Below are 14,284 nucleotides of genomic sequence, written 5' to 3'. Positions count from 1 at the left end.
CTTTAAGATGAATGTCAGGTATCCCACCTATAGAAGTACATAGTTAAAGCTCGATCCATTGTAATTTGACCATTTAATCAATGAGACATGAAACAGATCATGTGTCATTCAGTGCACTTATCTGCACTTCTTTCTGTGCACGTTCGATAAATAAGTGCCTATCGCTCCATTTCTGATGCCGGGAGTATACAGACCATCAAGGAATTTGTGAAAAACAGTGAACTACCAATTCCCAAATGTTTTACATGAAAGTGTGGGAAAATGTTTTTGTATCACTGCTCCTGAAAAAAAAAAACAAAGCTTAAAAATATTGCCACAAATTTTAATAAATCCACTGAAAAGTCAAACATTTGAGTCCGTAATAATCATAGAAAAGATGACAAATTCCTGGTGGGTGTGAGTGTCTGAGTGTGCTTGTTCCACAGAAATTCATAGCGTGACGTGGTGATGTAACTGTACCAGAACTGTACCACCTTTGGCACTAGGATCACATGATCAGCCAAGACAAAGTTTAAATGCTGGGGAACTTCCATGCCTTTCAACAGATTGTTGTGACACAGAGCGTTGTTACACCTTGAAGATTACACCAGTGTCAGTGTTGCTGACTTGATTTACTGTTATTATAACTTTCAGTTTAGCCGAATCTAAATTGTATTTACATTGGAGACAAGATGACGTCTGCTGCAAGGTAAGGACTCAAATGCTTTGTACCTTTCCTTTGCAATGTTTAATTGTAATATATTATTGCAAGCCAAATATTTAACAATCACAGGCATCTGAACATTGATATATACTGAATGAATCTCTCTCTCTATCTCTCTAAATATATATATATATATATATATATATATATGTAATGACAGAGATTTATGTTACATGGTATATTTTTGATTGAATTTTGAAATAAAAGCTTAAATCATTTGTGACCTGATTAGTCGTCACTTTAAATGTGCATTTTTCATACTTTGTTATGTGTTAAAATAGAATTAAATTCATTATTTGTACCGTTTACTTATTTAATGATTTATTTAATTATTTACTTGATGGCTGCACTCCACATTATGAAATAATTACATCTGCCAACATCATCCATCGGTCAGTGTGCGGGCCTGACGCCGATCTCTGTGAATGTGATCGATGTGAACAGCCAGGTGGTTGTAGCTCAGCTTGCTGTGCTCTAGCATTAGAGAAGCTGGAGCCCATCTTAAAACTCTGAAGTCACCCTGGTCTCTGTCTCGATCAGAGAGTGCAGAAATAACCTCTACCACCTCAATAACGACCTGTGTTTTACCTTTGACCGTCTGGCGTTGCACATTAATTTATCTCGTGTGGAGCTTCAAAAATCCCCAAAAACGAATGAAGTTATGGAGAGTCAAGCTGAGTTCATGTATAGTGTGTAACAGCTTTTAGCATCACAGGTCCTGCAAGAGATGTCATGGGTGACTCTACTGTAAGTTGCCTAGAGTTGGTTATGAGCTCTATGGGTGTTTTTGAAGGCTTGACCAACTGTCCCACTTAAATGATTTTAAACCCAGTCAGCCCAAGAATCTTAAGAGAAAAAAGTAATAGTGAAACCACTGGTGAAGTTCTGCAGTGCACAGGTAGAAACTATGTGTGAAGACATTTTTAATAAGGTGGCAATAAAACAGCGCACTTTGACTGAGTTCCCTAAGAATCAGACTCAACAAAATAAGATAGAACTAGTCAGACGTGTGTGGTTAAAATAAACAAATGAGGCTTTACTGGTTTGCATGTGTTCTTCCAGGGGGTTCTGGGAACTGGCTTACATCAGAGTCAGGGCTGGAGGGATACCTGACACTCAAAGCTGTTTGAAAATAACAAGCAGATATTTACATTCATTTGAATAGATTCATTTTATTCTTCTACATATGTAACAAGTACTGCCCTCGTTCTGGTTGCAGTTTTACAGCCAACCAGATGGATGATGTCTCTGACTACCTCTGGAACAACAGCCTGGACCTTGCAAAGGAAACACTGCATCTTGAGTTCCTGAACAAATTAAAAAGTTATACCATGAAAGCTGAACGCTATCTCAAGTTCACTCTGCAGGACATGGTCTACCTGGATGGGGTGACTGCGATGCTGAAGGAGATGAGTGAGAAGGTCACAGAGCCAGAGGACCTGAAGGTTTTCATTGAAGGAAGGCACTCCAGCTACAAGAAGTTTAGGGACTCATGCCTCCAGAGCCTTTCCATTAAGGTAAGAGCTGAAACGCTGCAGCAATAGCAGAGAACCAGAAGCTGTTTGTTCTTCTTAATTTTATGTTATTTTTTCTACTACAGGACCTAAATTCCATCGAACCGATGCCAGCCATGCAGAAGTATCTGGATACGTACAGAGAGGTGATGAAGGAGAGTGATCCTGTCTACTTCGTGGTGGCCCTGCTGCCCTGCCCCAGAGCCTGGTCCTGGATAGCTCAGAATCTGCAGTTACCCAAACACAGTGTCCACTACATCAGGAAATCAGACAGTGAGAGTGGCCAGTCCGAGAAGCATTACAGACCCATTCTGAACAAGTACCTAAACTCGACAGAGAAACTGCAGAAGGCCAATGATATCTTCCGCAGGCAAATGCAGAATGAGCATGACTTCTTTTACACTTCTTGAGCTGACAGCAGAAATGCTGTCCTGGGGTTTTATTACTGAAACTTCCTAATTTTTTTGTCTTAAGATCTGACAGGTGAAGATAAGATTCTCCACAAATTCGTATTACAGAAGCAAATCTGATCTTAATCTTATCTCCACTTAGGACATCTTAAACTATTCAATTGATGTCAAAAATCAACTTGCATGTCTGTTACCTAGCACCCAACAATCCACGCACAGCTGAAACGTAAACACATAATCAAAATAATGAAATTAGGTAACCAGACATATAGCTCCCATTACTGATATAAAAAATATGAAACAAAACTACAGTGTGATATACTAAGTTGTGAGTAGTGTGAGAGTGCCCCCTGCTGTTTATCAGAGCGCCCCCTACTGTTTATCAGAGCACCCCCTACTGTTTATCAGAGTGCCCCCTGCTGATTATCAGAGCGTTGCCGCCACCCAGTTTCAGTCTCCATTTCCCAAATGCTTTAGCCGAGCGTGCTAGCGTTACTCCTCCTAATAAACAGGCACACGTTCAGCTCCATCTCCTCATTATTCACCACCATCACTGTAATATTTCATCATCAACATTAACACAGGAAGCTAATCTGAGGGGTGGTGGAGTTCGAGTCGGCAGCATCTAAGATTTTTAAAACACAGAGACAGAAAAGAAGAATATATATTGAAAGCAACGTTTTACAGTAGGAATAAATGGAGCTCATTATGCAGGCAGTGAATTAAACCGATTTCAGAGTTTAAAAGTTTCTGTACTACAGCCCTCGATTTCCTTTTTTCCCTCACCTTGATGTACATGATAAATGTGCTTAATTGATTCAATGTCCAACAAAAAAATCTACAGAAGAAATACTGATTTGTGTTAAGTTACAGAATTTTGCAATATTTTTTTCTTTTTCTTTCATTTTTTTTGACATTTTATTATACTTTCATTAGCCAGCAAATTTGGACATTGTAGAATTACTGGGATGTATGCTACTTACTCTGCATCTTAGAAGAGACTGTAGGGGTCTGGTATGGAGAGCTGTGATGTTTATTGTCACTTATTGTTCTTTAAGTTGTGTTGTTGCCATGTTTAATTTGTGTTATGTGTTTAGCTTGTGTTGGGTGTGGACTGTTTTGTGTGGGGTCTTGGAGTTCTATGGCTGGTGGTGACCTATATTCTGCATTTCATGCTTGTGTAGAGGGTATTTCTGTTACTTCTGAATAAACACCATTTCCCAGAGCAGAAATTATGCCTTCTTCTGTTTCTTCTTCTACGCAGACACCACAATAATAATAATAATGTATTTAAGATTAAGTGACATTTATTAGTCTTTACAACAGGGAAATTTCAGCACCACATTTAACCCATCCGTGCACTGAAACACGCCCACACTCTAGCGAACAAACACTAGGGGGCAGTGAACACACTTGACAAATATCCACTACACACACACCTCACTCTGTAAAGAAAGGTGAAAATGGGTGTATTCAGCATTAAAGTAAAAATGAAACTGACAGTTAATTATTTTTGGACATTAGTTGAAATTTACTTCATATTCACATCTGTTAGGCAGGAGGATGTTTGATTGTTCTGTCCGTTTAGACTTGGAGTTGATTGTGTAAGATTGTGAAAATGGAAAAATTGTAGGTTGTGTTGTAAAAAACCCAACCTGAGTCCAAAAGGAGCTTTGCCAGTTTATTGGATGAAACCGCTGGACAAAACAGTTTTTATGATAATGAAGGAAATATGAAAAATAGAAATCAATTCGTCGAAATGTCGTCAATTGGAGTGACAGTCGCCCCTGTAATCTATGCGTGGGTAGGTTTCCACGGAGGTATGTGTATGTGTACGTGTGTGTGTGAGTGTGTGTATGTGGGTATGTTTGTGTGTGTGTGTGTGTGTGTGTGTGTGTGTGTGTGTGTGTGCGTAGGTGTGTGTGCCTGTGCAGTACAGGAATTTATATCATGGGCTAAGATCTCCATCACATAGACAAGCAGAAAGATGATCTAATGGAACGGACAATATCAGGGTAAGATTATATTTGGTTGCCTGTACTTTAAGATGAATGTCAGGTATCCCACCTATAGAAGTACATAGTTAAAGCTCGATCCAGTGTAATTTGACCATTTAATCAATGAGACATGAAACAGATCATGTGTCATTCAGTGCACTTATCTGCACTTCTTTCTGTGCACGTTCGATAAATAAGTGCCTATCGCTCCATTTCTGATGCCGGGAGTATACAGACCATCAAGGAATTTGTGAAAAACAGTGAACTACCAATTCCCAAATGTTTTACATGAAAGTGTGGGAAAATGTTTTTGTATCACTGCTCCTGAAAAAAAAAAACAAAGCTTAAAAATATTGCCACAAATTTTAATAAATCCACTGAAAAGTCAAACATTTGAGTCCGTAATAATCATAGAAAAGATGGCAAATTCCTGGTGGGTGTGAGTGTCTGAGTGTGCTTGTTCCACAGAAATTCATAGCGTGACGTGGTGATGTAACTGTACCAGAACTGTACCACCTTTGGCACTAGGATCACATGATCAGCCAAGACAAAGTTTAAATGCTGGGGAACTTTCCATGCCTTTCAACAGATTGTTGTGACACAGAGCGTTGTTACACCTTGAAGATTACACCAGTGTCAGTGTTGCTGACTTGATTTACTGTTATTATAACTTTCAGTTTAGCCGAATCTAAATTGTATTTACATTGGAGACAAGATGACGTCTGCTGCAAGGTAAGGACTCAAATGCTTTGTACCTTTCCTTTGCAATGTTTAATTGTAATATATTATTGCAAGCCAAATATTTAACAATCACAGGCATCTGAACATTGATATATACTGAATGAATCTCTCTCTCTATCTCTCTAAATATATATATATATATATATATATATATATTAATGACAGAGATTTATGTTACATTGTATATTTTTGATTGAATTTTGAAATAAAAGCTTAAATCATTTGTGACCTGATTAGTTCGTCACTTTAAATGTGCATTTTTCATACTTTGTTATGTGTTAAAATAGAATTAAATTCATTATTTGTACCGTTTACTTATTTAATGATTTATTTAATTATTTACTTGATGGCTGCACTCCACATTATGAAATAATTACATCTGCCAACATCATCCATCGGTCAGTGTGCGGGACCTGACGCCGATCTCTGTGAATGTGATCGATGTGAACAGCCAGGTGGTTGTAGCTCAGCTTGCTGTGCTCTAGCATTAGAGAAGCTGGAGCCCATCTTAAAACTCTGAAGTCACCCTGGTCTCTGTCTCGATCAGAGAGTGCAGAAATAACCTCTACCACCTCAATAACGACCTGTGTTTTACCTTTGACCGTCTGGCGTTGCACATTAATTTATCTCGTGTGGAGCTTCAAAAATCCCCAAAAACGAATGAAGTTATGGAGAGTCAAGCTGAGTTCATGTATAGTGTGTAACAGCTTTTAGCATCACAGGTCCTGCAAGAGATGTCATGGGTGACTCTACTGTAAGTTGCCTAGAGTTGGTTATGAGCTCTATGGGTGTTTTTGAAGGCTTGACCAACTGTCCCACTTAAATGATTTTAAACCCAGTCAGCCCAAGAATCTTAAGAGAAAAAAGTAATAGTGAAACCACTGGTGAAGTTCTGCAGTGCACAGGTAGAAACTATGTGTGAAGACATTTTTAATAAGGTGGAAAAAAAACAGCGCACTTTGACTGAGTTCCCTAAGAATCAGACTCAACAAAATAAGATAGAACTAGTCAGACGTGTGTGGTTAAAATAAACAAATGAGGCTTTATGGTTTGCATGTGTTCTTCCAGGGGGTTCTGGGAACTGGCTTACATCAGAGTCAGGGCTGGAGGGATACCTGACACTCAAAGCTGTTTGAAAATAACAAGCAGATATTTACATTCATTTGAATAGATTCATTTTATTCTTCTACATATGTAACAAGTACTGCCCTCGTTCTGGTTGCAGTTTTACAGCCAACCAGATGGATGATGTCTCTGACTACCTCTGGAACAACAGCCTGGACCTTGCAAAGGAAACACTGCATCTTGAGTTCCTGAACAAATTAAAAAGTTATACCATGAAAGCTGAACGCTATCTCAAGTTCACTCTGCAGGACATGGTCTACCTGGATGGGGTGACTGCGATGCTGAAGGAGATGAGTGAGAAGGTCACAGAGCCAGAGGACCTGAAGGTTTTCATTGAAGGAAGGCACTCCAGCTACAAGAAGTTTAGGGACTCATGCCTCCAGAGCCTTTCCATTAAGGTAAGAGCTGAAACGCTGCAGCAATAGCAGAGAACCAGAAGCTGTTTGTTCTTCTTAATTTTATGTTATTTTTTCTACTACAGGACCTAAATTCCATCGAACCGATGCCAGCCATGCAGAAGTATCTGGATACGTACAGAGAGGTGATGAAGGAGAGTGATCCTGTCTACTTCGTGGTGGCCCTGCTGCCCTGCCCCAGAGCCTGGTCCTGGATAGCTCAGAATCTGCAGTTACCCAAACACAGTGTCCACTACATCAGGAAATCAGACAGTGAGAGTGGCCAGTCCGAGAAGCATTACAGACCCATTCTGAACAAGTACCTAAACTCGACAGAGAAACTGCAGAAGGCCAATGATATCTTCCGCAGGCAAATGCAGAATGAGCATGACTTCTTTTACACTTCTTGAGCTGACAGCAGAAATGCTGTCCTGGGGTTTTATTACTGAAACTTCCTAATTTTTTTGTCTTAAGATCTGACAGGTGAAGATAAGATTCTCCACAAATTCGTATTACAGAAGCAAATCTGATCTTAATCTTATCTCCACTTAGGACATCTTAAACTATTCAATTGATGTCAAAAATCAACTTGCATGTCTGTTACCTAGCACCCAACAATCTACGCACAGCTGAAACGTAAACACATAATCAAAATAATGAAATTAGGTAACCAGACATATAGCTCCCATTACTGATATAAAAAATATGAAACAAAACTACAGTGTGATATACTAAGTTGTGAGTAGTGTGAGAGTGCCCCCTGCTGTTTATCAGAGCGCCCCCTACTGTTTATCAGAGCACCCCCTACTGTTTATCAGAGTGCCCCCTGCTGATTATCAGAGCGTTGCCGCCACCCAGTTTCAGTCTCCATTTCCCAAATGCTTTAGCCGAGCGTGCTAGCGTTACTCCTCCTAATAAACAGGCACACGTTCAGCTCCATCTCCTCATTATTCACCACCATCACTGTAATATTTCATCATCAACATTAACACAGGAAGCTAATCTGAGGGGTGGTGGAGTTCGAGTCGGCAGCATCTAAGATTTTTAAAACACAGAGACAGAAAAGAAGAATATATATTGAAAGCAACGTTTTACAGTAGGAATAAATGGAGCTCATTATGCAGGCAGTGAATTAAACCGATTTCAGAGTTTAAAAGTTTCTGTACTACAGCCCTCGATTTCCTTTTTTCCCTCACCTTGATGTACATGATAAATGTGCTTAATTGATTCAATGTCCAACAAAAAAAATCTACAGAAGAAATACTGATTTGTGTTAAGTTACAGAATTTTGCAATATTTTTTTCTTTTTCTTTCATTTTTTTTGACATTTTATTATACTTTCATTAGCCAGCAAATTTGGACATTGTAGAATTACTGGGATGTATGCTACTTACTCTGCATCTTAGAAGAGACTGTAGGGGTCTGGTATGGAGAGCTATGATGTTTATTGTCACTTATTGTTCTTTAAGTTGTGTTGTTGCCATGTTTAATTTGTGTTATGTGTTTAGCTTGTGTTGGGTGTGGACTGTTTTGTGTGGGGTCTTGGAGTTCTATGGCTGGTGGTGACCTATATTCTGCATTTCATGCTTGTGTAGAGGGTATTTCTGTTACTTCTGAATAAACACCATTTCCCAGAGCAGAAATTATGCCTTCTTCTGTTTCTTCTTCTACGCAGACACCACAATAATAATAATAATATATTTAAGATTAAGTGACATTTATTAGTCTTTACAACAGGGAAATTTCAGCACCACATTTAACCCATCCGTGCACTGAAACACGCCCACACTCTAGCGAACAAACACTAGGGGGCAGTGAACACACTTGACAAATATCCACTACACACACACCTCACTCTGTAAAGAAAGGTGAAAATGGGTGTATTCAGCATTAAAGTAAAAATGAAACTGACAGTTAATTATTTTTGGACATTAGTTGAAATTTACTTCATATTCACATCTGTTAGGCAGGAGGATGTTTGATTGTTCTGTCCGTTTAGACTTGGAGTTGATTGTGTAAGATTGTGAAAATGGAAAAATTGTAGGTTGTGTTGTAAAAAACCCAACCTGAGTCCAAAGGGAGCTTTGCCAGTTTATTGGATGAAACCGCTGGACAAAACAGTTTTTATGATAATGAAGGAAATATGAAAAATAGAAATCAATTCGTCGAAATGTCGTCAATTGGAGTGACAGTCGCCCCTGTAATCTATGCGTGGGTAGGTTTCCACGGAGGTATGTGTATGTGTACGTGTGTGTGTGAGTGTGTGTATGTGGGTATGTTTGTGTGTGTGTGTGTGTGTGTGTGTGTGTGTGTGTGTGTGTGTGTGTGTGCGTAGGTGTGTGTGCCTGTGCAGGACAGGAATTTATATCATGGGCTAAGATCTCCATCACATAGACAAGCAGAAAGATGATCTAATGGAACGGACAATATCAGGGTAAGATTATATTTGGTTGCCTGTACTTTAAGATGAATGTCAGGTATCCCACCTATAGAAGTACATAGTTAAAGCTCGATCCATTGTAATTTGACCATTTAATCAATGAGACATGAAACAGATCATGTGTCATTCAGTGCACTTATCTGCACTTCTTTCTGTGCACGTTCGATAAATAAGTGCCTATCGCTCCATTTCTGATGCCGGGAGTATACAGACCATCAAGGAATTTGTGAAAAACAGTGAACTACCAATTCCCAAATGTTTTACATGAAAGTGTGGGAAAATGTTTTTGTATCACTGCTCCTGAAAAAAAAAAACAAAGCTTAAAAATATTGCCACAAATTTTAATAAATCCACTGAAAAGTCAAACATTTGAGTCCGTAATAATCATAGAAAAGATGACAAATTCCTGGTGGGTGTGAGTGTCTGAGTGTGCTTGTTCCACAGAAATTCATAGCGTGACGTGGTGATGTAACTGTACCAGAACTGTACCACCTTTGGCACTAGGATCACATGATCAGCCAAGACAAAGTTTAAATGCTGGGGAACTTCCATGCCTTTCAACAGATTGTTGTGACACAGAGCGTTGTTACACCTTGAAGATTACACCAGTGTCAGTGTTGCTGACTTGATTTACTGTTATTATAACTTTCAGTTTAGCCGAATCTAAATTGTATTTACATTGGAGACAAGATGACGTCTGCTGCAAGGTAAGGACTCAAATGCTTTGTACCTTTCCTTTGCAATGTTTAATTGTAATATATTATTGCAAGCCAAATATTTAACAATCACAGGCATCTGAACATTGATATATACTGAATGAATCTCTCTCTCTATCTCTCTAAATATATATATATATATATATATATATATATGTAATGACAGAGATTTATGTTACATGGTATATTTTTGATTGAATTTTGAAATAAAAGCTTAAATCATTTGTGACCTGATTAGTCGTCACTTTAAATGTGCATTTTTCATACTTTGTTATGTGTTAAAATAGAATTAAATTCATTATTTGTACCGTTTACTTATTTAATGATTTATTTAATTATTTACTTGATGGCTGCACTCCACATTATGAAATAATTACATCTGCCAACATCATCCATCGGTCAGTGTGCGGGCCTGACGCCGATCTCTGTGAATGTGATCGATGTGAACAGCCAGGTGGTTGTAGCTCAGCTTGCTGTGCTCTAGCATTAGAGAAGCTGGAGCCCATCTTAAAACTCTGAAGTCACCCTGGTCTCTGTCTCGATCAGAGAGTGCAGAAATAACCTCTACCACCTCAATAACGACCTGTGTTTTACCTTTGACCGTCTGGCGTTGCACATTAATTTATCTCGTGTGGAGCTTCAAAAATCCCCAAAAACGAATGAAGTTATGGAGAGTCAAGCTGAGTTCATGTATAGTGTGTAACAGCTTTTAGCATCACAGGTCCTGCAAGAGATGTCATGGGTGACTCTACTGTAAGTTGCCTAGAGTTGGTTATGAGCTCTATGGGTGTTTTTGAAGGCTTGACCAACTGTCCCACTTAAATGATTTTAAACCCAGTCAGCCCAAGAATCTTAAGAGAAAAAAGTAATAGTGAAACCACTGGTGAAGTTCTGCAGTGCACAGGTAGAAACTATGTGTGAAGACATTTTTAATAAGGTGGCAATAAAACAGCGCACTTTGACTGAGTTCCCTAAGAATCAGACTCAACAAAATAAGATAGAACTAGTCAGACGTGTGTGGTTAAAATAAACAAATGAGGCTTTACTGGTTTGCATGTGTTCTTCCAGGGGGTTCTGGGAACTGGCTTACATCAGAGTCAGGGCTGGAGGGATACCTGACACTCAAAGCTGTTTGAAAATAACAAGCAGATATTTACATTCATTTGAATAGATTCATTTTATTCTTCTACATATGTAACAAGTACTGCCCTCGTTCTGGTTGCAGTTTTACAGCCAACCAGATGGATGATGTCTCTGACTACCTCTGGAACAACAGCCTGGACCTTGCAAAGGAAACACTGCATCTTGAGTTCCTGAACAAATTAAAAAGTTATACCATGAAAGCTGAACGCTATCTCAAGTTCACTCTGCAGGACATGGTCTACCTGGATGGGGTGACTGCGATGCTGAAGGAGATGAGTGAGAAGGTCACAGAGCCAGAGGACCTGAAGGTTTTCATTGAAGGAAGGCACTCCAGCTACAAGAAGTTTAGGGACTCATGCCTCCAGAGCCTTTCCATTAAGGTAAGAGCTGAAACGCTGCAGCAATAGCAGAGAACCAGAAGCTGTTTGTTCTTCTTAATTTTATGTTATTTTTTCTACTACAGGACCTAAATTCCATCGAACCGATGCCAGCCATGCAGAAGTATCTGGATACGTACAGAGAGGTGATGAAGGAGAGTGATCCTGTCTACTTCGTGGTGGCCCTGCTGCCCTGCCCCAGAGCCTGGTCCTGGATAGCTCAGAATCTGCAGTTACCCAAACACAGTGTCCACTACATCAGGAAATCAGACAGTGAGAGTGGCCAGTCCGAGAAGCATTACAGACCCATTCTGAACAAGTACCTAAACTCGACAGAGAAACTGCAGAAGGCCAATGATATCTTCCGCAGGCAAATGCAGAATGAGCATGACTTCTTTTACACTTCTTGAGCTGACAGCAGAAATGCTGTCCTGGGGTTTTATTACTGAAACTTCCTAATTTTTTTGTCTTAAGATCTGACAGGTGAAGATAAGATTCTCCACAAATTCGTATTACAGAAGCAAATCTGATCTTAATCTTATCTCCACTTAGGACATCTTAAACTATTCAATTGATGTCAAAAATCAACTTGCATGTCTGTTACCTAGCACCCAACAATCCACGCACAGCTGAAACGTAAACACATAATCAAAATAATGAAATTAGGTAACCAGACATATAGCTCCCATTACTGATATAAAAAATATGAAACAAAACTACAGTGTGATATACTAAGTTGTGAGTAGTGTGAGAGTGCCCCCTGCTGTTTATCAGAGCGCCCCCTACTGTTTATCAGAGCACCCCCTACTGTTTATCAGAGTGCCCCCTGCTGATTATCAGAGCGTTGCCGCCACCCAGTTTCAGTCTCCATTTCCCAAATGCTTTAGCCGAGCGTGCTAGCGTTACTCCTCCTAATAAACAGGCACACGTTCAGCTCCATCTCCTCATTATTCACCACCATCACTGTAATATTTCATCATCAACATTAACACAGGAAGCTAATCTGAGGGGTGGTGGAGTTCGAGTCGGCAGCATCTAAGATTTTTAAAACACAGAGACAGAAAAGAAGAATATATATTGAAAGCAACGTTTTACAGTAGGAATAAATGGAGCTCATTATGCAGGCAGTGAATTAAACCGATTTCAGAGTTTAAAAGTTTCTGTACTACAGCCCTCGATTTCCTTTTTTCCCTCACCTTGATGTACATGATAAATGTGCTTAATTGATTCAATGTCCAACAAAAAAAATCTACAGAAGAAATACTGATTTGTGTTAAGTTACAGAATTTTGCAATATTTTTTTCTTTTTCTTTCATTTTTTTTGACATTTTATTATACTTTCATTAGCCAGCAAATTTGGACATTGTAGAATTACTGGGATGTATGCTACTTACTCTGCATCTTAGAAGAGACTGTAGGGGTCTGGTATGGAGAGCTGTGATGTTTATTGTCACTTATTGTTCTTTAAGTTGTGTTGTTGCCATGTTTAATTTGTGTTATGTGTTTAGCTTGTGTTGGGTGTGGACTGTTTTGTGTGGGGTCTTGGAGTTCTATGGCTGGTGGTGACCTATATTCTGCATTTCATGCTTGTGTAGAGGGTATTTCTGTTACTTCTGAATAAACACCATTTCCCAGAGCAGAAATTATGCCTTCTTCTGTTTCTTCTTCTACGCAGACACCACAATAATAATAATAATGTATTTAAGATTAAGTGACATTTATTAGTCTTTACAACAGGGAAATTTCAGCACCACATTTAACCCATCCGTGCACTGAAACACGCCCACACTCTAGCGAACAAACACTAGGGGGCAGTGAACACACTTGACAAATATCCACTACACACACACCTCACTCTGTAAAGAAAGGTGAAAATGGGTGTATTCAGCATTAAAGTAAAAATGAAACTGACAGTTAATTATTTTTGGACATTAGTTGAAATTTACTTCATATTCACATCTGTTAGGCAGGAGGATGTTTGATTGTTCTGTCCGTTTAGACTTGGAGTTGATTGTGTAAGATTGTGAAAATGGAAAAATTGTAGGTTGTGTTGTAAAAAACCCAACCTGAGTCCAAAAGGAGCTTTGCCAGTTTATTGGATGAAACCGCTGGACAAAACAGTTTTTATGATAATGAAGGAAATATGAAAAATAGAAATCAATTCGTCGAAATGTCGTCAATTGGAGTGACAGTCGCCCCTGTAATCTATGCGTGGGTAGGTTTCCACGGAGGTATGTGTATGTGTACGTGTGTGTGTGAGTGTGTGTATGTGGGTATGTTTGTGTGTGTGTGTGTGTGTGTGTGTGTGTGTGTGTGTGTGTGTGCGTAGGTGTGTGTGCCTGTGCAGTACAGGAATTTATATCATGGGCTAAGATCTCCATCACATAGACAAGCAGAAAGATGATCTAATGGAACGGACAATATCAGGGTAAGATTATATTTGGTTGCCTGTACTTTAAGATGAATGTCAGGTATCCCACCTATAGAAGTACATAGTTAAAGCTCGATCCAGTGTAATTTGACCATTTAATCAATGAGACATGAAACAGATCATGTGTCATTCAGTGCACTTATCTGCACTTCTTTCTGTGCACGTTCGATAAATAAGTGCCTATCGCTCCCTTTCTGATGCCGGGAGTATACAGACCATCAAGGAATTTGTGACAAACAGTGAACTACCAATTCCCAAATGTTTTACATGAAAGTGTGGGAAAACGTTTTTG

The 14,284-nt window shown here is 39.2% G+C and overlaps 4 protein-coding genes across 4 annotated transcripts in view; 3 read left to right on the top strand and 1 right to left on the bottom strand.

Moving 5' to 3' along the window:
- Positions 1 to 14,284, bottom strand: part of LOC108443622 (zinc finger protein 850-like) — a 225,995-nt gene that overhangs the window by 24,758 nt on the left and 186,953 nt on the right. The gene's annotated exons all lie outside the window — the stretch shown is intronic.
- LOC119261940 lies at positions 520 to 3,147 on the top strand. The gene is made up of 3 exons (XM_037532473.1): positions 520 to 688; positions 1,923 to 2,220; positions 2,304 to 3,147. Exons 1-3 carry the CDS (start codon positions 672 to 674, stop codon positions 2,625 to 2,627), a joined length of 639 nt encoding a protein of 212 aa, XP_037388370.1. The 5' UTR covers positions 520 to 671; the 3' UTR covers positions 2,628 to 3,147.
- Positions 5,212 to 7,815, top strand: LOC119261944. The gene is made up of 3 exons (XM_037532483.1): positions 5,212 to 5,356; positions 6,591 to 6,888; positions 6,972 to 7,815. Exons 1-3 carry the CDS (start codon positions 5,340 to 5,342, stop codon positions 7,293 to 7,295), a joined length of 639 nt encoding a protein of 212 aa, XP_037388380.1. The 5' UTR covers positions 5,212 to 5,339; the 3' UTR covers positions 7,296 to 7,815.
- On the top strand, positions 9,864 to 12,491 carry LOC119261939. The gene is made up of 3 exons (XM_037532472.1): positions 9,864 to 10,032; positions 11,267 to 11,564; positions 11,648 to 12,491. The coding sequence occupies exons 1-3, from the start codon at positions 10,016 to 10,018 to the stop codon at positions 11,969 to 11,971; spliced, it is 639 nt and encodes a 212-aa protein (XP_037388369.1). The 5' UTR covers positions 9,864 to 10,015; the 3' UTR covers positions 11,972 to 12,491.

The sequence above is a fragment of the Pygocentrus nattereri genome, chromosome 2, assembly GCF_015220715.1.
Source record: "Pygocentrus nattereri isolate fPygNat1 chromosome 2, fPygNat1.pri, whole genome shotgun sequence".
NCBI lineage: Eukaryota > Metazoa > Chordata > Actinopteri > Characiformes > Serrasalmidae > Pygocentrus > Pygocentrus nattereri.
Note: the sequence above shows the minus strand (reverse complement) of the source record. Positions and strands in the feature narration are given on the sequence as shown.

Bases quoted from the DNA above. Each gene is read 5' to 3' on its own strand.
- LOC119261940 (XM_037532473.1), top strand. The intron at 2,221-2,303 runs GTAAGAGCTGAA...TTTCTACTACAG, and splicing joins TCCAGAGCCTTTCCATTAAG to GACCTAAATTCCATCGAACC.
- LOC119261944 (XM_037532483.1), top strand. The intron at 6,889-6,971 runs GTAAGAGCTGAA...TTTCTACTACAG, and splicing joins TCCAGAGCCTTTCCATTAAG to GACCTAAATTCCATCGAACC.
- LOC119261939 (XM_037532472.1), top strand. The intron at 11,565-11,647 runs GTAAGAGCTGAA...TTTCTACTACAG, and splicing joins TCCAGAGCCTTTCCATTAAG to GACCTAAATTCCATCGAACC.